Source organism: Pongo pygmaeus, chromosome 2 (genome assembly GCF_028885625.2).
Source record: "Pongo pygmaeus isolate AG05252 chromosome 2, NHGRI_mPonPyg2-v2.0_pri, whole genome shotgun sequence".
NCBI lineage: Eukaryota > Metazoa > Chordata > Mammalia > Primates > Hominidae > Pongo > Pongo pygmaeus.
The window spans coordinates 203,845,001-203,867,600 of NC_085930.1; the positions used below are offsets into that span (position 1 = coordinate 203,845,001).

General features: G+C 49.8%; 1 protein-coding gene across 12 annotated transcripts in view; it reads right to left on the reverse strand.

The window, feature by feature from the left end:
* The window catches only part of TMEM44 (transmembrane protein 44), a 45,246-nt gene that overhangs the window by 8,243 nt on the left and 14,403 nt on the right, over window positions 1–22,600 (reverse strand). For 5 of the 12 annotated variants that reach the window (XM_063662570.1, XM_063662569.1, XM_063662571.1 and 2 more), the window contains exons 6-9: window positions 21,290–21,460; window positions 19,760–19,906; window positions 15,431–15,592; window positions 8,773–8,931 (exon numbers count right to left, since the gene is read on the reverse strand). In XM_063662570.1, coding sequence (XP_063518640.1) covers window positions 8,773–8,931; window positions 15,431–15,592; window positions 19,760–19,906; window positions 21,290–21,460 — 639 coding nt within the window. The other 7 variants (XM_063662572.1, XM_063662573.1, XM_063662574.1 and 4 more) reach the window with 5 other exon arrangements.

Sequence of the window (22,600 nt, forward strand, 5' to 3'; positions counted from 1 at the left end):
AAATTTTAGACTGTGGAAGTTGGATGGTGCCTCAGAAACCATCTGTCCAACTCTTTACTCTTACATTTGGGGAGAAGTGACATCTCCGCAGTCTTGGGGAGGTGAGATGGTGCTGGACTTGGGATGGATTGTAAAGTTTTAAGACTGGCCAGACATACACCAGCTTCAGTTCTCATTCTCTCTCTATTTTATTTTGAGATGGAGTCTCACTCTGTCGCCCAGGCTCGAGTACAATGGCGTGATCTCAGCTCACTGCAACCTCCGCCTCCCGGGTTCAAGTGATTCTCCTGCCTCAGCCTCCTGCGTAGCTGGGATTACAGGCACGCACCACCATGCCAGGCTAATTTTTTTGTATTTTTAGTAGAGATGGGGTTTCACCATGTTGGTCAGGCTGGTCTCAAACTCCTGACCTTGTGATATGCCCGCCTCAGCCTCCCAAAGTGCTGGGATTACAGGCGTGAGCCACCGCACCTGGCCGATGGTCTGTATTTCTTACCTGCTATATCTGACAGCCCTCCTCAGGATCATGAAAGGCTTCCTGGAGGAAGGGGGGTTTAGACAGGACAGTGAAAGGTAGGAGACGACAGATAGGCAGAGAAACCCAGAGAAGAGAGAGCTGGCTGGGTGCATGGGCAAGGACCTGCAAAGATGGCACAGATGGGGAGGCGTTCTGGAGCTCAGGCTTAGGAGCCTGGGCTTGAAACTGTAAGCAGCAAGGTGCCCAGAAGGCCTCAAGCAGGGAAGCATCGGGCTGGGGTCGAGTGTTGGAAAATCCTGCTGTATTCCCTGCAGGACAGAAATGAAAGGAGGCAGAGCGCTCCTGCACCGCAATCAGGAGCTCCTGCACCAGTCCAGGTGGAAGTAACGAGGCTCTTACGTGGATCTGGGGCAGCTGGATTGGAAATGCCTCTAGAGACTAAGAGTATAGAAGTTTTCCAGAGTGGTATCTGGGCAGACAGCAGCCTGCACTGCTGTGCTACCAAGATGCATTCACACATTTTGCTGGTGGTTTACTTTTCTGTTTTCCTGATGGAAGCCTTTCTGTGTGTAAGAACTGACTCAGTGCTGGGTGCGGCGGCTCACACCTGTAATCCCAGCACTTTGGGAGGCTGAGACGGGCAGATCACCTGAGGTCGGGAGTTCAAGACCAGCCTGACCAACATGGAGAAACCCCATCTCTACTAAAAATACAAAATTAGCCATGTGTGGTGGCGCATGCCTGTTATCCCAGCTACTCGGGAGGCTGAGGCAGGAAAATCGCTTGAACATGGGAGATGGAGGTTGCAGAGGTTGCAAGACTTCATCTCAAAAGCCCCTATGTGCATCTGACTCCTGGGTCAAGGTTCTTTCCCCTGCACAGCCCGTTTCCCTTTGGGGCCTAGTGAAGCATCTTTCTCATGCATACTTTTTTCCCACAACGAATGATTTGGCTTTAAAAAGGACAGACATCCAGGGGAATATACCCTTATCTGCTGGTGCCAGCAAGTTGAGAGAGAGAACAAGCAGTTCGGTTATCAAGAGCCTTAGGCACAGAATCAACAGGGACACACGGGCCTGGGACTTGGCCCTCTTCAGACAGAGCAATCTGGCATTTGGCACTGTTCTCATGGCCCACACAGGTACACCCACACATGGGCATGCGTGCACACACCAACACGCACACGCACACCCACACAGGACTGCACTGGCTCCAGGCACAGGCAGTCTTCACCATGCAGACTTTGTTCCAATGACAGAAACAGCCTCCTTGCAGAATTCCTATAAAGCTTATACCCCGTCTCTGGCAATGCTGGGAAGCACAGAAGGGAAAAAATGACTAGATGCTGTCTATAAATGTACTTTTGTCACAAAGGTGGACTGAAACTTTTCTTGAATCCCAGAGGCTAAAGAAAAAGAAAGAAAGAAAAGGAAGCCTTTAAAAGGTACAGGAGGCTGGGCACGGTGGCTCACGCCTATAATCCCAGCACCTTGGGAGGCTGAGGTGGGTGGATCACCTGAGGTCAGGAGTTCATGACCATCCTGGCCAACATGGTGAAACCCCGTCTCTACTAAAAATACAAAAAATTAGCTGGGTGTGGTGGCAGGTGCCTGTAGTCCCAGCTACTAGGAGGCTAAAGCAGGAGAATCGCTTGGACCTGGGAGGTGGACGTTGCCCTGAGCTGAGATTGTGCCATTGAACTCAAACATGGGTGACTGTGTCTCAAAAAAAAAAAAAAGAAGAAAAAAGAAAAATAAATTCAACCTACAGGAGCAGTGAACTTCAGGCCTTTCACAGCACACATGTTTGGTCCCTTCCCTGCTGTCACACATACCCCTGATCCATTGAGGTAAAAACAACAGTGAAATGTGATATCCTCAGCGGTTTCAATGCTGGGGGAAGTCAAGCCTGCATTTATAATATAGGTTCTGGCTGTCCCAGAAAGTGAGGGGTCACTCCCACAAGTCCTGCTCTCTCTGGGCCTCTGTCACCTACATGTAGACCCCACACACGGGACTCTGAGCTCAGGAACCCTTATTCAACATCTGTTCATTGTGCCCTTCAGATGGCTTTGCCAGGAGTGAGGCTGACGTTGTATTGAATGGGTGGGCTAGTGAATGGATGAATGAATGGATCCACAGTCTCCATGGAGTATGCCATCTGCTATGGAGATGTACAGAAATCTGCAGAGCCCAGGAAGAAGCCCTCTCTACACGGTTACTGGTCACACTGAGGCGCTCACATGATTCGTCTGGTACCCTGACCAGTGCAGTGAAGTTCTCCTTCCACGTGAGCCCCACATGCCCGTGGTCCTGTCTGTCTCAGCCGTCTCCTGTTCTGACACTCCTTGAGAACAGAGTCAGAGCACAGCTGGAGTGAAAAGACACTTGGGCAGAGGGTCCGTTTTCTCATCTGTAAAATGGGAATAATGGATAATAAACATGCTCCTGCACACCTCCCGGGGTACCAGTCTCTGCCAAGGCAGTGGAGTGCAGCGGTTAACAGGAGAGGCTTCACAGCAGACAGAACTGGGTTCAAACCCCAGCCCTGCCACTTCTTCTTATCACCATTATTATGTTTTCTTAGGTAAGTGACTTAAACTTACCTAGTCCCAGTCTCCTGACTCAGGCTGTTAAGGCAAACGGTGCTAGGAAAGGATAGCCCATACCGTGCCTAGCACAGTCACTGTTCGCAGTGAGCACCGCTTTTCTTGTTAATGGATTTAAAACACTTTATGAACTGGAGTGCTGGGGGTACCACGGCGTGTTGAGGCACCATTCAATTCTCCACTTCCCCTAGCGTACTGCAAGAAGTATTCAAAACAGTCGGTCCATGCCCCAAGAACTCGGACATAAAACCATCACCCCATCCCAGAGTTAAGTTACCAAATCAGAAAGGACCACAGATAAGGTAAACACGTCACCTTAAAGACACAGAGTGGCTCCCAGGTCCACAGGCCCCGACAGTGGGAGTCAGAGAGCGTTCACTCGTCAGCTCAAGGGATCAAACAGAAGCCGAGTTGGTGAGTAACAGACAGACAATGGGAGGTGGCTGAGGGAACCGCAGCCTGCCTTGGCAGCCAGGCCAGGGGCAGTCCAAGAGCGGAGACAGACGCCCTGGGTGGTCTGAGCCCAACGCCATGAAATATTTGAATTACACAATTCTCTTGGGAGCAAAAGAAGTCACGAACCAGAGGAAGTGAGGACGTAAGGCCCTGACATCAGTCTTATGCTCTGTCTCTCCAGGGTATGGTCTGGAAAGGCGCGGTGGAGGACTAGACTCTCAACTGTGACTGGTTTACCAAGTGCCTGCCACCCTATGCGGTGGGCTGGGGCCAGTCTATCGGTCCCTCACGGATGTTTCCTTTAAATTCCCACCGGCAGAAAATGTGTGCTGCATGAGTGACCCAACAGCCAGGCGAAGTGTGGTGACACTTCATCTGCTCAAAGACACCGCCCCGCCCACCTTCAGCCACAGATGAACCAGGATCTTCAAGGAATACTGCTTCAAGCAAATAGCGGGGCATGTCAGGCTGGCCCAACCTCACTACCAGGAGGCGGCCATTGGTTGGTAGGCTTGGGGGTTAATTTCAATTTTCTTCTTCACATTTTTTACACTTTCCAAATTTTCTTTTTATTTTCTTTTTCTTGGTTTTTTTTTTGAGACAGAGTCTCATTCTGTTGTCCAGGCTGGGGTGCAGTGGCTTGATCTTAGCTCACTGCAACCTCTGCCTTCCGGGTTCAAGTGATTCTCCTGCCTCAGCCACCTGAGTAGCTGGGATTACAGGCGCGTGCCACTGCACCTGGCTAATTTTTGTTTCTTGGGTTATTTTTTTGAGATGGAGTTTTGCTCTTGTTGCCCAGGCTGGAGTGCAATGGCTCGATCTTGGCTCACTGCAACCTCCGCCTCCCGAGTTCAAGTGATTCTCCTATCTCAGCCTCCCGAGTAGCTGGGACTACAGGCATGTGTCACCATGTCCGGCTAATTTTTGTACTTTTAGTCGAGATGGGGTTTGACCATGTTGTTCAGGCTGGTCTCGAACTCCTGACCTCAGGTAATCCACCCACCTCAGCTTCCCAAAGTGCTGGGATTACAGATGTGAGCCACCAAGCCCAGCCCCTTTTCCAAATTTTCTACCAAAACATTTATTTTTGTTTTGTTTTCAGACAGGGTCTCTGATGCCCAGGCTGGAGTGCGGTGGCACAATCTCGGCTCACTGCAACCTCCGCCTTCTGGGCTCAAGCAATCCTCCCACCTCAGTCTCCCAAGTAGCTGGGACTATGGGCTTGTACCACTACGCCCAGCTAATTTGTTTTATTTTTATTTTTGGTAGAGACGGGGTTTCACCATGTTGTCCAGGCTGGTCTTGAACTCCTGAGCTCAGGCAATCCACCTGTCTCGGCCTGTCTCTGCCTCCTAAAGTGCTGGGATTACAGGCGTGAACCACCATGCCCAGCCCAGAAACATTTATTACTTTTAAGAACAGAAAATAGGCCAGGCGCGGTGGCCCACGCCTGTAATCCCAGCACTTTGGGAGGCTGAGGTGGGCGGGTTACGAGGTCAGGAGATCGTGACCATCTTGGCTAACACGGTGAAACCTCATCTCTACTAAAATATTAAAAAAATTATCCGGGCACGGTGGTGCATGCCTATAGTCCCAGATACTCAGGAGGCTGAGGCAGGGGAATCGCTTGAACCTGGGAGGCGGAGATTGCAGTGAGCCGAGACCGCGCCACGGCACTCCAGCCTGGCGACAGAGCAAGACTCCGTCTCGAAAAGAAGAAGAAGAAGAAGAAGAACAGAAAATATAGATTACCAGAAGGCCCAGGGGATCACACACCTGAAAAAAGATTTCTCGCTCATTTATTGTAAGTCTATATTCAGTCTACATTTGAAACTTTACAATCCTGTTTGACCTGCCGTTATCTATGTTTAGTTTGGTATTAAGCTATCTCTTTACAGGACCTCAGCGGCTTTGTCATTTGTATTATCTGTATGTTTTAGGGGATTAAGGAACAAGACTGTGGTAGGAGGTGGGTGAGGGTTATGGGGAGGGAGGCTGCAGCGGCTGAACTTCTAAAAATATATTCCTTTTGCATGGGCAAAAGCGTTCATTTCCACTTGCTTAATTTAAGTATGTGACCCTGTCTTCTTGGAATTTACTTGTTTTTTTTTGAGGCAGAGTTTCGCTCTTTCACCCAGGCCGGAGTGAAGTGGCGTGATCTCGGCTCACTGCAATCTCCACCCCCCAGGTTCAAACGATTCTCCTGCCCAGTAGTAGCTGGGATTACAGGCGCCCACCACCACGCCTGGCTAATTTTTTTTTTTTTTTTTGAGATGGAGTTTCGCTCTTGTTGCCCAGGCTGGAGTGCAATGGCATGATCTCTGCTCACCGAAACCTCCGCCTCCTGGGTTCAAGCAATTCTCCCGCCTCAGCCTCCCGCGTAGCTGGGATTACAGGCATGCGCCACCACGCCTGGCTAATTTTGTATTTTTAGTAGAGACTGGGTTTCTCCATGTTGGTCAGGCTGGTCTTGAACTCCCGACCTCAGGTGATCCACCCACCTTGGCCTCCCAAAGTACTGGGATTACAGGTGTGAGCCACCCCGCCTGGCCATGCCAGGCTAATTTTTGTATTTTTAGTAGAGACGGGGTTTCGTCACGTTCGCCAGGCTGGTCTCGGACTTCTGACCTCAGGTGATCCATCCGCCTCTGCCTCCCAAAAAGTGCTGGGATTACAGGCGTGAGCCACCATGCCTGGCCGGAATTTACATATTTTAAACAACAGATTTCTAGAAAAGAGAGAGATAAGAGTAGACAAAGAACAAAGACTGAAAAACAAGAAAACAGCCCAAATCAGCTACAAGGACAAATTGCTGAATTTTTCAAGTTCAACACGCAGTCCTTACCTCAACTGAGGGTGGGCGGCAAGAGTCGACCTTGTTTCCCCAGAACAAATGTTGCTTCTCCCTCCCTGTCACCATCCCTGAGTCACCAACTTCACTGTCCCTGCTCACTGAATGCACTCTGCCATCATGCTCACTCCGGTCCCCTTTAGCCTAAGATCTCTGCCAAGACTGCTGGCTCCAGGCTGCCAGCCACGTGCCTTGGGTGCCCTACAAATTCTGAGACCGAATCCAAGAACCACACAACACAGAATGGCACAGGAATATGAACCCAAAGGATGCAGAGTCCCTAACTCAAACCCAGCCCTCAGGGGCCAGCTGTGCTCCAGGGTGCAGGGAGAGAGAGACACAAAGGCAACCCAGGCTGCTGTGGCTCCCGGGGTACACGGCCAGCAGTGGAAGTGCTGTCAGAAAGGTATGTGCTCTAGGCCGGGCGCGGTGGCTCATGCCTGTAATCCCAGCACTTTGGGAGGCCGAGGTGGGTGGATCACCTGAGGTCAGGAGTTCAAGACTAGCCTGGCCAACATGGTGAAACCTCATCTTTACTAAAAATACAAAAATTAGCCAGGCATGGTGGCAGGCACCTGTAGTCCCAGCTACTGGGGAGGCTGAGGCACCAGAATCTCTTGAACCCGGGAGGCGGAGGTTGCAGTGAGCTGAGATCGTGCCACTGCACTCCAGCCTGGGTGACAGAGCGAGAACTCCTTCTCAAAAAAAAAAAAAAAAAAGAAAGAAAGAAAGAAAGGTATGTGCTCTGGGCACTCAGAGGAAGGAGCCGCTAGTCTCTGGGTCGGATTCTGACCTGTGTCGAAAGGGCCAGAGAAGAGTCCGTGGCCAGGCAGTGCTCCCAGTGAGGGGAGGGGGGCGTGAGAGGCCGGGCAGGCTGTGAAAGGCCTGGACTGCCACCCTGAGGAATCCAGACTTCATCCCAGTCAGTGGTTCTGAGTTTCAGATTTCAAGGGTCAGTTTAAGGTCAACCAATCTAGGGGACTTTGGCTAATTGATTATTTTGCCAAATAAGGCCAATTAAAACCCAAACCAAAAACTCAACACCAACTACTGCTTACTATTACCATTCTTTCCTAAAAGGGCACTTAACACCAAACAGTTGGGAGGACACAAACTCAAAACGGAAGACAGTCCTCTCCCCGCACCAAAAGACAGCTGGCAATTGTGTACTGACATACAAGCGGCCACTACGTTGTCCTTGTGGTCCTCATTTTTCCACAGACAAACGGAAACCTCCTCACTGAGTGAGGCTGGGACCACAGCGGTGGGGCCAAGACAGAGAACAGCTCAGACCCGAGTTACACTGGTGTGTGATCCAAGCTGTGACGTGTGTTTTATTCACAGACATAAAAACTCAAAATGAGGTAAAGTTTCTACAGGTGTCAGCCATGGTGCCCGCCACAGGGCCCACTTGTGTATGGCACCCCTAACACAGCAGGATGCAGCCGGTGTTCCTCGGGGGAAGAAAAGCTCCCATGGGCACATCAGTTTGAGAAGCACTGAGACTTTTTTTTTTTTAGACGGAGTCTCGCTCTGTTGGCTAAGCTGGAGTGCAGTGGCGTGATCTCGGCTCACTGCAATTTCTGCCTCCTGAGTTCAAATGATTCTCCTGCCTCAGCCTCCCAAGTAGCTGGGATTACAGGTGTGAACCACCATGCTTGGCTAATTTTTGTATTTTTAGTAGAGACAGGGTTTCTCCATGTTGGCCAGGCTGGTCTTGAACTCCTGACCTCAGGTGATCTGCCTGCCTTGGCCTCTCAAAGTGTTGGGATTACAGGCGTGAGCCACCACACCCAGCCAACACCAAGGCTTTAAAAAATGTATTATTCATTTATCGCGCAAGTCATCTGTGAAGACCGGACCCCAATATGCAGTGTCCCTGCGACTAATGTCACCGTGGAAACCTCTTGTTGGTACTGACACAGACTGTAGGGGCCCGCGGAAGTTCATTTTTTTTTTTTTTTGAGACGGAGTCTCGTTCTGTTGCCCAGACTAAAGTGCAATGGTGCAATCTCGGCTCACTGCAACCTCTGCCTCCCAGGTTCAAGAGATTCTCCTGCCTTTGCCTCCTGGGTAGCTGGGATTACAGGTGCCCGCCACTACGCCCGGCTAATTTTTGTATTTTTAGTAGAGATAAGGTTTCGCCATGTTGGCCAGGCTGGTCTCGAACTCCTGACCTCAGGTGATCCACCTACCTCAGCCTCCACAAGTGCTGGAATTACAGGCGTGAGCCTCCGCGCCTGGCCTCATTCATTATTTAGCAGGTATGAGGTTAACGTGGATAAGATGAGAACAGCTGTGCAAGCCCCAAGGAGCACCCAGCAAGTGTCGACGAACGATGGCACCCACGCACCCGCCCAGCAGGCAATAGCCGTGTACCTCCAGGTCGGAGTTGATGGAGGAGACCTCAGAGGAGCTGCCGGAAGACACTCGGACACGGATGACCTGAACAGGAGGGTACGACGGGGGCTCCTGCAGGGACGCATCTCCAGCGCTCGTCTGTCCGTCACCTGGCAGCCTGGTGGCACTGCAGCCTGCCTGCAAGGTGTGTGAGACAGGGCAGGCAAGGACACGTAGTTTAGTTTTGATGGTTGAATTGTCAAAGCATTCACATACTTCGGTGTTCAAAATGTACAAAAGGGTGTGCAGGGCAGCATCTACCTGTGCTCTCCTGCCCTGGCCATCCAGTTCTCCCCAGGGCAGCCAGTGCCCTGCATCTTGTGTATCCCTCCAGATACTCTATACATATACAACCAAATGCACGTACACATATTTCCCCCGATTTCCAAAATGGTAACACACACTCCATTCTCTTAAGCATCTTGTTTTTTTCACCTAACACTATGCCTTAGAGATAGCTCTGTATCAGAAGATTTGGGAGGTTTTGGGTAGCATTTCAGGTGTTCCCAGTCTATTTAACCCATCCCCTACTAATGGGTGCTTAATGTGTTTCCAGTCTCTTGCTTTTGCAATCAATACTGACTGCAGTAAATTACACTGTACATCCAAGATTTCAGAGTAAAGGATAAATTCCTAGAGGCAGAATTGCTGGATTAAAGAGAGTATGTGCATTTGAAATCTGTATAGCTACTGCTAAAAACGCACCCCATAGAGGCCTTCCTCATGCCCACCAGCAGGGATGAAAGTGAGTTGGGATGAATTAGGGAGGTTTAAGGTAGAAAGAAACTTGTGAGATTTTCTATGTATCTATGTATCTATCTATCTATGTATCTATCTATCTATGTATCTATTTACGTATCTATCTGTGTATCTATCTATCTACCAATCTATCTATCTGTCTCAGACCAAAGCTTCCCCCCATGGGCTCATGGGGACTCCTCAGAGATCTACAAAGCTCCACCAGCTGAACTTTTGAAGTCCTGCAGGATTCACGTCTTTCCATTGACACATGACAGGGCAAACAACCTGCTTTCTAGACCAGCATCTTCCACTAAATTAACCACGTGATCTAATGTATTAGTTTGTTTTCATGCTGCTGACAAAGACATACCCGAGACTGGGAAGAAGAAGAGGTTTAATGAACTTACAGTTCCACATGGCTGGGGAGGCTTCACAATCCTGGCGGAAGGCAAGGAGGAGCATGTCACGTCTTACATGGATGGCAGCAGGCAAAGAGAGAGCTTGTGTAGGGGAGCTCCCCTTTATGAAGCCATCAGATCTCGTGAGACTAATTCACTGTCACGAGAACAGCTCGGGAAAGACTTGCCCCCATAATTCAATTACCTCCCACTGGGTCCCTCCCACAACACGTGGCAATTCAAGACGAGATTTGTGTGGGGACACAGCCAAACCACATCACCTAAGAAAGAAAGTTGTCCTCTCTGAGTCTCAGTTTCCTAATCTATAAAAGGGGATGATAATCCCTGCTTTGCCTCCAGTGAGGGGGTGTCATGGGGCTCAGATGTAAATGCCTGGGACACATGAGGAGAATGGCTATGAGTACTCGACCCAAATCCAGCGGGGCTTCAGCCCTTGATGGGTTAAGTGCACAGGCTCCTGTGAGAGTCAGGTGGACCGGCAGAGAAAATCCACAAGAGAAACAAAGGCAGCATTCTGGAAGCAGGAACACAGGTGAGGGGCCCCCCTGCTTCCCAGCTGGGAAGGATGCTGAAACAGAAGGCTCTGGATGGGAGTGGGGAAGCAGATGCCTCCCAGGAACAACACTGACAAATTCTATAAATGCCCAGGGCCTGACCACACCTGCGTCAAAAGATAAAACAGAATTTTCAAACGCTCCGAGCCGAGGATGCAGAATTTGATCCATATGGCCCCATGGGGCCCCTCTGCCCCTCTGGAGGCTCAGCCTGAACCACAGTGCTGCTCCCCCTGCGTCTCCTGGAAAATCGCTCCTTAGGACCAGTGCTCAGGGGGGTTGCTGGGAAAACAAGGGAGCACCTCTGCAGCTCTCCTTACTCATTTCCAGATGGCCCTTCTAATGGGGTATGTATCAGGGGACACGGCAAACAGGGTGCCTGTTTCCCCACAATCTTGCCCATTGGGACATTCACATTACCACAGTGTTTAAAACTGCTAACTGAGCAGGTACAAAGTGGCAGCACAGAGAGCATATTCTCTTCATAAAAGCCCAGGTCCCTGAATCGGGCAGGCTTAGTTTGAATCCTATTTCTGTGATTTTTCTAACTGTGGGATCTTGGGCAAGTTACTTAACCTCTCTGTGCCTCAATTTAAAATAACATTATTAATTGTTAATAAAATAATAATAGATACAGGCCAGGCACGGTGGCTCACACCTGTAATTCCAGCACTTTGGGAGGCCGAGGCAGGCGGATCACTTGAGGTCAGGAGTTCGAGAACAGCCTGGACAACATGGCGAAACCCCTTCTCTACTAAAAATACACACACACAAAATAACCAGGCGTGGTGGCATATGCCCATAGTCTCAGTTATTTGGGAGGCTGAGGCATGAGAATCAAGAATCTTTTGAACACAGGAGGTGTGGGTCACAGTGAGCCGAGATCATGCCACTGCACTCCAGCCTGGGCGACAGAGCGAGACTCTGCCTCAAAAAAAAAAGAAAGAAAAAATAAAAATAAAATAAAACAGAAATAATAATAATAGTATCTCTCTGCTATGGTTTGGACGTGGTTTGTTTGGCCCCAGCGAGTCTCATGTTGAAATGTGATCCCAGTGTTGGAAGTGGGGCCTGGTGGGAGGTGTCTGGATCCTGGGGGGAGGTGTCTGGATCCTGGGGGAAGGGCCCTTCTGGTGAGTGAGTTCTCACTTTGTTCTGCAAGAACTGCTTGTTAAAAGGAGCCTCGCACCCCTTCCTCTCTCTCCTGCCATGTGGAGCCTGCTCCCTTTTGCCTCCCCCCATGAGTGGAGGCAGCCTGAGGCCTCACCAATGCAGATGCTGGCGCCACATAAACATGTAGAACCATGAGCCACATAAACCTCTTTTCTTTCTAAATTACCCAGCCTCAGGTGTTCCTTTATGGCAATGCAAAACACACTAGGATACTTCCTCATACGGTTGTTAGGCTCATTTTTAGTAACACTTACATGGTAAATAATATTATTTTATTAATAATAGATTGCCATTTATCAAGTGTTTACTTGGTGTCATTACGCCAAGTAAAAGGCTGTACAGCATAGAGGTCAATGGCACAAACTCGGGTAGAGACAGGTCTGAATCCGGTTCTATCACCAACGAACTGTGTGACCTTGAGCAGGTCACTTAACTGCTCCAACCCCCAGTTTCCTTATGTGTAAAATGAGTATAATACTCGGGAGTCAGCTGTGGGGTCAAGTTAATCTGTGTAAAGCACTTAGACCAGTACTCTGGCCCATGAGTACCATGTAAGTGTTGGCTGCTGTTGTTTACTCAGAGCCTGGCAAGTCCTTAACCCTCAGTAGATAGGCTGTGATGGGAGGGGTGCCCCTAGCACTGAGGGAGGCACCTGCCAGCCCAGCTGGACAGTGGGGCTCGGGGCTCCCTCTTGCCCTCTGATGGACACAGAAGGAAGAAGCTGGGTGGAAGCTCAAAGATGCACTTGTGGGCTTCAGTGGGAGGGAATGAAGGGGGAACACACTCTTCTTTCATGGAGTCTGTTCCCCAGCAAGAATCCCTTCGACACTGAGCTACTGGAAGGGTTAAAGTGAATACAACTTTTACACTATTCTCTTTCGGAAGTCCCATGATGTAGAACTTCCCAGCGTAAAGCTTTGGCCAGATGCTGCAGGAACTCCCGTGCCTTCCCAAGGGTTCCCCACACACCCTGCCTCCTCCCTCCCTTCGGAAAGATGGTTTAATGGCTGAAGCGGGCTCTCAGCTACAAAGGCATGCTCTGAATCTCTCTGAACTTTGCTTAGGTCATACACAAGGTTCTGCGCACCCAGGATACAAGGAGCAACAACAACAAAGAGAAAACCTCTCTCTCAGGCCCAGAGTCTCTCTGGGCACCAGTGTGTCTGGGCAGCCTGGCAGGGGCCCTCACCACTGGACCATGTATTCAAAACACACCTTTACGGAGAGCGGGACTGCAAGGTTATAGGCACCAGGAGTCAATGAGACAGGAGATAAAGTTTACATCTCAGCAGGACACAGACAAACCAAAGTAAAATATTGTGATAAGTGCTTTGCAGAGAATTTCAATAGGTAATAAAATAGAGTAGAAGGACAGAGGGGTCCTGCTTCGGACTGGGTGGTTAGGAAAGAGCTCTGGAGAAGAAGACATTTACGTTGAAGCTGGAAAGACTGGAAAGACAAGAAAGAGGCAGCTGTGAAAAATCAGGAGGGAGAGAGCATTCTGCGCAGAGGAATGGAGAGAAACTGCACAGCTAGACAGGAGTGAACAGGAGATGAGAGACGGGGTCTCGCTATGTGGTCCAGGCTGGTCTCGAACTCCTGGCCTCAAGCGATACTCCTACGTCAGGTTCCCAAAGTATTAGGATTACAGGTGTGGGCCACCAACAGCCCTGGCCCACAGGAGTGTTTTAAACAAAGGAGGAACAAGATGTAATTTACATTTGTGAATGATCCTTCTGGCTGCTCGTTAGAGATGAGCAGGGCAGGACCACCGAAGAAGTGGAGAGGATGATAGCCAGGAGGGTGCTGGACTCAAGACCTAGTTTAAATAAGGAAGCATTTACAGGACTCTCAAAAGGAAAGGATGGGCATGGGGGTGTGGCCAGGGAAAGAGGAATTTTGGGCTTGAAGCACTGCAAAGACAGTGTGTCATTTACTAAGATGAGGAAGATGGGGAGAGGAGCCGGTCTGGGCATGGAAATCCAGAATTCTGTGTTGGACGAGGTAAGCGTGAGATGCCATATGGTGACAGCTGAATGGGCAGCTGGGCAGCCGAGATGGGAACTGAGGGGAGGGGAAAGGACGGAGACACGAATGGGGGAAGTCAGCAAGAACTGGTGTGCAGAGCGAGGGGACTGTGGGACTGCAGGGCCCACCAGGAGCAGGGAGCCTGCCTGGGACAAGGCGTTGGACTCCCTCTCCACAGTCAAGCTTACCCGGAGGACCCAGCAGAGGCCAAGGGGAAAGAAGAGCCTGTGAGGGTGGCAGGAAACACAGAAGAGCAGGAGCAGCTGGTGGCTGGGTGCGTGGAATCTCAGAATGGAATGATGGTGGATTTAGCAGCTTGGAGGTCATCGGTGACCTTGACAAGACAGTCTTGGTGGAATAGTGGGACATGGGGTAAACTTCTCGTCACCTCTTTCCCAATTCTCTTCCTCCTGAGGACCCCTCGTGTAGGCCAGAACTCAGGGAGTCACCCGGAGCCCTCCCTCCCTCACCCGCACCTCTTCACCCCTCCAGCGCTCCACTTCCCAACTCGCTCAACTCCGTCTCTGCTTCTCCGTCTGCTCCAACCTCAGTTTAGGTCACACTTCCTTTTCCTCGGGCTTCCGACTGGCCCTGACCGACTGCTCGGCTGCTCAGCTGCTACTCTCCTCTCCCCCAGGCCACCCGCAACAACTTCCCCAGATGGCTCTAAAATGCACATCTGACCCTGAGTCTCCAGTACTCAAGCCTCCCGACTCCCATCACTCTCAAGATGATAGACACGGCCGGGTGCGGTGGCTCACACCTGTAGTCCCAGCACTTTGGGAGGCCGAGGCCAGCGGATCACGAGGTCAAGAGATCAAGACCAGCCTGGCTAACATGGTGAAACCCCGTCTCTACTAAAAATACAAAAATTAGCTGGGCGTGGTGGCATGCTCCTGTAGTCCCAGTTTCTCTGGAGGCTGAGGTAGGAGAATCACTTGAACCCGGGGCGCAGAGGCTGCAGTGAGCTGAGATTGTGCCACTGTACTCCAGCCTGGGCGACAGAGTGTCTCAAAAAAAAAAAAAAAAAAAAAAAGATGATAGACTCCGTGTCTAAATGACCCGACCCCTGCCTCCTCCAGCCCTTTCATCTCCCCTCACTCCTAAAGGGTACCAGCATATACCACCCCGAAATATGCCTCTTTAGCATATGGATTCCTTAGACCTAAAGGTATTTGAAAACCAGTAGAAGCAGAAGCTATTAACCTCCCCTAACTGCCTGAAAATAGAGTATACATTTTCCCTTTCATAAAGGAAATTCCCATTTGATATTTCTGCACCAGGAAGAGAGCTACTTCCACCCGAGAGACTCTCACCTGCATAGCAAGAAAATCCTTATTTCCCACACAGGTCCTCCCTCACCTTGCCTCCCACCCCAGAACCCCAAACCTCTTTTTCTTGATTTAGCCTAATATGGTATATATGCCTCCATCATCTGGCCACCTCCTTGAGCCACATTTTTCTTTGCACATTTAAAGCTGTTTTTTTTTCTTTCTTTTTACTCTGTTTCATCAGTTATGAGGGGACAGGGAAAATATTTTTCTCTCCAACACTCCCCCACATCTGCCCCTCCACTGCAGCCTTGGAAAGCTCCTTCTTTTTTACCTGCTTCTCTTGTTTTCTCCTGCTCATCCCTCAGCTAAAGCATCACCTCCTCCAGGAAGCCTTCCCTGACTGCTTCCCACCCTCTCGGACACCTGGCTGTGACCGATGGCCACTCACCTGCTGCACAGGCTCGATGGTCAGCTCCATGTAGCGACTGATTGCTGTCATTGTCCTCAGTGACTTGCAGTGTGACAGTGTGGTGAGAGGCACCCAATCCGAATTCTTGCAAGTAGAGGCAGGGAGACAGAAAGGGGAATTCTCAAAGTCAGGAGGCATTTTCTAAAAACAAGGTCACATTTTATTCAAAAGGACCCCCGTGGTATTTTCTCTCTCTCTTTTTTTTTTTTTTTAACAGCATATCTCACTTTCTGCTTCCTATAAGATGTGTCTTATCTTTCACTTTGAGGTCACAGTAATTTAGTGTTTCCCAAATTTTGCCGCATAGTAGAATCAGCAAAGAATCTTTTTTTTTTTTTTTTGTAGCGACCAGTTTCACTGTACTGCCCAGGTTGGTCTCAAAGTCCTGGGCTCAAGTGATCCATGAGTGACCCTCCCACTTCGGCCTCCCAAAGTGCTGGGATGACAGGCGTGAGCCACCACACCTGGCCTATTCTGCTTTTTAAGATCCCCAGCTGAGCAGCGATCTGGAGTGAAGCTGTGATCGAGGCACTGCCTTCCAGCCTAGGGGACAGAGTGAGACCCTGTCGTACAAACAAAACAAAACAACGAATGTTTACTTCCCACCTCCAGACATTCTGATTTCATTGGTATGAGATGCAACCGGGAAGTGGATCGTTTAAACGCTCCCCAGATGATTCTAACGTGGAGCCAAGTTTGGGAACCACTGCAATAGGTGCCAAATAAGTGCTTTTGCAAAGCTGTGCTTCTCTAACCTTGGCGCACATCAGAAGCACCCTGTGGGCTTTGCTAAAATACAGATTGCGGCCGGGTGCGGTGGCTCACGCCTGTCATCCCAGCACTTTGGGAGGCCGAGGCAGGCTGATCACCTGAGGTTAGGAGTGCGAGACCAGCCTGGTCCACATGGTGAAACCCTGTCTCTACTAAAAATACAAAAATTGGCCGGGCAAGGTGGCGTGTGTCTGTAATCCTAGCTACGCGGGAGGCTGAGGCAGAAGAATCGCTTGAACCCAGGAGGTGGAGGTTGCAGCGAGCTGAGATCATGCCACTGCACTCCGGCCTGGACAACAGTGAGACTCCATCTCAAAAATAAATAAATAAATAAATAAATAAATAAATAAAATACAGATTGCTGGACCACACCCTCAGTTTCAGATTCAGGAGATCTAGGTGGAGCCCCCAAATCTGCATTTCTCACAATTTCCCAGGTAATCCTGGTCTACGGCCCACACTTTGAGAACCATTGCTCTGAAGAACTGCTAGAGACTCCAGAGGCTTCTACTTCTCTCTTCAGAATTCCAAGACACACAGGGCTCTGTTAATATTTTGGCCCCCTTTTGGAATATAATTTCCTACCAGTTGCTAGCAAGAAATGAAAATAACTTCCCACTAGGGCCTCACGGAAACATGGCTCTTTGGTCTGGGCACCTATATGAAAAATGCTTTCCTCTGCGTCACACACACCACGACCTTCTATTTCACGGACTCAGTTGGATCACATTGTTAAGCCATTTGGAGAACATTCGGAGGGGCAGTTTTTGTTTTTGTCGGTCCAAATGCACTCCCCATCACTTCCTCCATCCTGGCTACGGAGGAGGTGACTCACAGCCTCACACCCACTATCTAAGTTAGTGAAGAGCCCAGGTAATAGATGAGAATTTTTTCAAAAAAAAAAAAAAATAGAAATCTTAGAAAAGAGGGAGGCACTTTATATTCAAGTCCTTACAAGCTTTCTTTGAGTTACTTTCTCAACTATTTGGAACCAAAAACTTTTGATGAAGACAAATGGCCTCAATTAGAGTAAGTTCTGGCTACTTGTAGAGGTCATCTGTTTAAATCAATAAAAGGAGACACATTAACTTTAGCTGGTGGCATGACATAATTGTAAAGGTTTGATATTACTGTAAACGACACTTATTTTTTATTTTTATTTATATATTTATTTATTTTCTTGAGACAGAGTTTCACTTTGTTGCCCAGGCTGGAGTACAGTGGCACAATCCCGGCTCACCGCAACCTCCGCCTCCTTGGTTCAAGCGATTCTCGTGTCTCAGCCTCCTGAGTAGCTGGGATTACAGGCGCCCACCACCACGCCCAGCTGATTTTTGTATTTTTAAGTAGAGACGGAGTTTCACCATGTTGCCCAGGCTGGTCTCGAACTCCTGAGCTCAGGCAATCGGCCCGTCTCGGCCTCCCAAAGTGCTGGGATTACAGGCATGAGCTACCGTGCCTGGCTTAATCAACACTTTTAAAAAAAAGTTTTTTCTTGAGACAGAGTTGTGCTCTTGTTGCCTAGGCTGGAGTGCAATGGCACGATCTCGGCTCACGGCAACCTCCGCCTCCCAGGTTCAAGCAATTCTCCTGCCTCAGCCTCCTGAGTAGCTGGAATTACAGGCGTGTGCCACCACACCCGGCTAATTTTTATATTTTTAGTAGAGACAGGGGTTTCACCACATTGGTCAGGCTGGTCTTGAACTCCTGACCTCGTGATGCACCTGCCTCAGCCTCCCAAAGTGTGGGATTACAGGCATGAGCCACTGCGCCTGGCCTCCTAAACAACACTTTTAAAGATCAGATTTCTAGCATAAAAAAAAAACAGGAAATAGGCCGGGCCTGGTAGCTCACGCCTGTAATCCCAGCACTTTGGGAGGCCGAGGTGGGCGGATCATCTGAGGTCGGGAGTTCGAGACCAGCCTGACCGACATGGAGAAACCCAGTCTCTACTAAAAACACAAAATTAGCCGGGCATGGTGGCGCATGCCTGCAATCCCTGCTACTCAGGAGGCTGAGGCAGGAGAATCGCTTGAACCTGGGAGGCGGAGGTTGCAGTGAGCCAAGATCGTGCCAGGGCACTCCAGCCTGGGCAACAGAGCAAAACTCTGTCTCAAAAAACAAAACAAAACAAAAAAAAACAAAAAAACACAAGGAATAGAGTAAGTAGTTACATTGCAGTGACCACAAATAGCAAATGGGTCCTTGTGGCTTGAGAGGGCTTTTTAGAGGCAGCATCACAAGCCGATCCCCAAAGGCTGGATCACGTAGCTGGGCATGATGACAGACTCTGGAGCACTGTGAGAGGTGGTGGTAATGATGTGGATGCTAAAGATGCACGTGAAAGTGGGAATACAATTTTTGAAGTAATATGAGTGAAAATCATATAATTTATTTATGTTTTTGAGATGGGGTCTCACTCTGTAGCTCAGGTTGTAGTGCAGTGGCGCCATCTTGGCTCACTGCAACCTCTGCCTCCAGGATCAAGAGATCCTCCTGCCTTAGCCTCCTAAGTAGCTGCAACTACAGGCGTGCACCACCACACCCAGCCAATTTTTTTTTGTATTTTTGGTAGAGGCAGGGTTTCACCCTGTTGCCCAGGCTAGTCTTGAGCTCCTGAGCTCAAGCAATTCGCCTGCCTTGGCCACCCAAAGTGCTGGGATTACAGGCATGAGCCACTGCACCCGGCCGAAAATGACATTATCTAAAAATGAATATATTAAGGTATGTAGCATGTGAACTCAACTACCAGTAAGTAAATTATTCAAAAGCATCAAGTGGGCATTTGACTATTCCATCTACAATGCTAAAAATATAAGTCATTACGTGATCAAAAAAATTTCAAAACATTTGTATAATTGGGAAACCAGAGGATCCTATGGCATTCAGGCTTCCCTTAGCTTTGAACATAAACGGTAGTTTTTAAAGTGACCAACCGGGCTGGGTACCACGGCTCATGCCTGTAATCCCAGCACTTTGGGAGGCCAAGGTGGGCAGATCACCTGAGGTGAGGAGTTCGAGACCAGCCTGGCCAACATGGTGAAACACCATCCGTCTCTACTAAAAATACAAAAAATTAGCCGGGCGTGGTGACATGTGCCTGTAATCCCAGCAACTTGGGAGGCCGAGGCAGGAGAATCACTTGAACCTGGGAGATGGAGGTTGCAGTGAGCTGAGATTGTGTTACTGCACTCCAGCCTGGGCAACAGAGCAAGACTCCATCTCAATCGATCAATCAATCAATCAATAGATTAAAAAAAAAATAAAGTGACCAACTGGGCAAGCAGGGAGGGACTTCTGGAGTTCCCAAGCCCTGGCCCTCATGGAGGCTCACTGCCCCGTCCACTCCATGCCAGTAAACAGGATGGGCCCGTTACATGTCATGTGTTAGGTTTGGCCACTGTTCCCTCAGCAAGACAGGACAGCTGTCTGAGTAGCCTGCAGAGAACACTCGGCAGGCAGCTTTCACACGTCCGCAGTATCCTGCTGTTTCTCAAGATACTGTTGCTGGGACCAGAGTTTCCCAGCCAGAGAGACCTTGTCCTCGTTCCTCGCCTCCTGGTTTTCTTCCTCTTTCTCTGCACACGTCAAAAGGGCTTGGGTGTCAGGGCTCTCTCTGGCTTCCTTGGCAAATCCTAAGGCCTGTCTCATCTTGCTCTTCATCACACACGAAAGGAAAATAATCTGAGATGGTGTAAGTTAAGGTAGGAAGCAGAATATTCCAGCTGCCTAGCGCGGCCCTTCACCCCTTCACACCACGTTGCCACACCCTTCCCTACTCACCTGCTTTCCTCCCTCCCCCGTATTATCCTGCCTGGGACAGAGAGGAGTTCATCTGAAGACAGGGCTAGGGTGAATATTCCTGTCCCCACGAGGGCCCCGCATCCACTGTGACCACGTCCCTAACAAGGACTTGGTAAATATTTGCCAAACTAAAGCATTTTGGAAAACATCTTTCTTGACGGGCCTGGCTTCCAGTGACAATACATGTGGTGGGTTGAATACTGTCCCTCAAAATTCAGGTCCACCTCTGAATGTGACCTTTTTTTTTTGAGACGGAGTCTCGCTCTGTCACCCAGGCTGGAGTGCGGTGGTATGATCTTAGCTCACTGCAACCCCTGCCTCCCCAGTTCAAGCGATTCTCTTGCCTCAGCCTCCCAAGTAGCTGGGATTACAGGCATCTGCCATCATGCCCGGGTAATTTTTGTGCTTTTAGTAGAGACGGGGTTTCACCGTGTTGGCCAGGCTGGTCTCAAACTCCTGACCTCAGGTGATCCACCCGTCTTGGCTTCCCAAAATGCTGGGATTACAGGGGTGAGCCACCGCGCCCGGCCCAGACGGTGACCTTATTCGGAAATAGGGTCCTTGCTGATACAATTAGACAATGAAGTCATAGTGGATTGGACTGGGCCCTAACTCCAACAGCTGGGGTCCCTATAAGAAAAGGAGACACATGAAGATACACAAAGGGAAGAAGGCCACGTGAAGGGTGAGGCAGAAATGAAAACGATGCTGCCATGCGTCAAGGGACACCAGGAGCCACTAGCGGCTGGAAGAGGCAAGCGAAGATTCCCCTCTTAGCGCCTGAAGACGGTGTGGCCCTGTCTTGCCTTCACACACACCCCACCACCAACACGCCATAGCCATTAACCACAGTCAGCATCTAAAAATACAAAACTTTTTAGTCTCCACTAAAAATACAAAAATTAGCCAGATGTGTTGGCATGCACCTGTAGTCCCAGCTACTCGGGAGGCTGAGGCAGGAGAATTGCTTGAAATTGGGAGGTGAAGCTGCAGTGAGCCGAGATCAGGTCACGCCACTACACTCCAGCCTGGGTAACACAGCGAGACTCCATCTCAAAAGAAAAAAAAAAAAAAAAAAAGGAAACATAAAACTACAAATAATTGCATTTGTGTTTGCCTGCCCCAAGCTTCAAACCACTCCCTGACTGCTGGGAGAGCTCCATCTAGCAAGAGAAAAGGAGGGTGGGGCAGGGGCAGTGAGAGGAGGAGACACAGGCCTCCTCTGGTTGCAAGCAGGGAGCTCCCCAGGCCTGGGGTGGATACAGCGAGGTCCAGAGCTGCACGGCCGAGGGAGGTCAGGAACCAGGGTGTGGCCCGCAGCAGGTACTCAGGCTGCCGGTCGTGGGCCACAATGGCTGAAGCATAGAGGAGGCCAGCCAGGGCCGACAGGAGCCGGGTCCACAGGTGGATGGAGGGAAATGTCTTCCCCCGGCACTGGGCAGAGAGAGGGAGGAGCTGGGTGGGAGAAGCAGCAGATCACAAGACCCAGGGCCCTCAGTGGCACAGCAGGTTGCGGGGCAAGCCCTCTGCCCGCAGCCAGTCCCCCAGGACAATGCTTCTGTTAGACTTCCAGCTTTTGCTCGAGCTGCTTCTTCTGCCTGTCAAACTCCTACTCATCCCTCAGAACCTGGCTTCAACTTAACTCTGGGAAACCTCCCCTTACCAACTCCACCCTAAGGGGAGCAAGCAACTCCCTTTTCTGGTGGGCCCTAACACATCCCTCCAGCAGAGTACCTTTGATTGATCATGACTCAGCTCTTTACACAGTCAGAGGGCTCCTGAGAGCTGGGCAGGGGTCCTCACCATCTCAGTGCCCAGCACCTGACGCTGGCCATCGGCTTACCAATGTCCGCTGGGAGAAAGTGAGGGGGACTGGGATGGTTTGGACATTTGTCCCCCAAGATCTCATGTTGAGTCGTAATCCCCAGTGTCGGAGGTGGGGCCTGGGGGGAGGTGGTTGGATCATGGGGTGGATTTCTCATGAATGGTTTGGCACCATCCCCTGGGTGCTGTCCTCGCGATAGAGAGTGAGTTCTCCTGAGATCTGGCTCTCTCTCCCTCTCTCTGCCTGCTCACACTTTGCCTTCCGCCATGAGTAAAAGTTCCCGGAGGCCTCCGCAGAAGCCCAGCAGATGCTGGCATCATGCTTGGGAGCCTGCAAAACCGTGAGCCAATTACACCTCGTTTCTTTATAAGTGACCCAGCCTGAGGCAATCCTTTAGAGCAACACAAGAACAGCCTAACACAGAGACTGAATCAGAAGAGCTGAGGCCTGGCGCTTCTCTCCCTGGGACCACTGATTCTGACCCAGGTCACATGGGGAAGATCCGAAAAATGAGAGATGATATTCTGGAAATTTTAAAGCCAAGAGAACATTTCTGGAGAATACGTAATAAAACTATTGGTTCAATAAAAGGAAATATGCACTATTTATATTTATATGTAAGTAGCCTTTATATACAGAAAGTCGCTATATATATATGAATATGTATATACACAAACACTATATATTTCTGATTATATACTTATATAAATATATGAATAAAAATTATAGTTTATATATTAAACTCATTA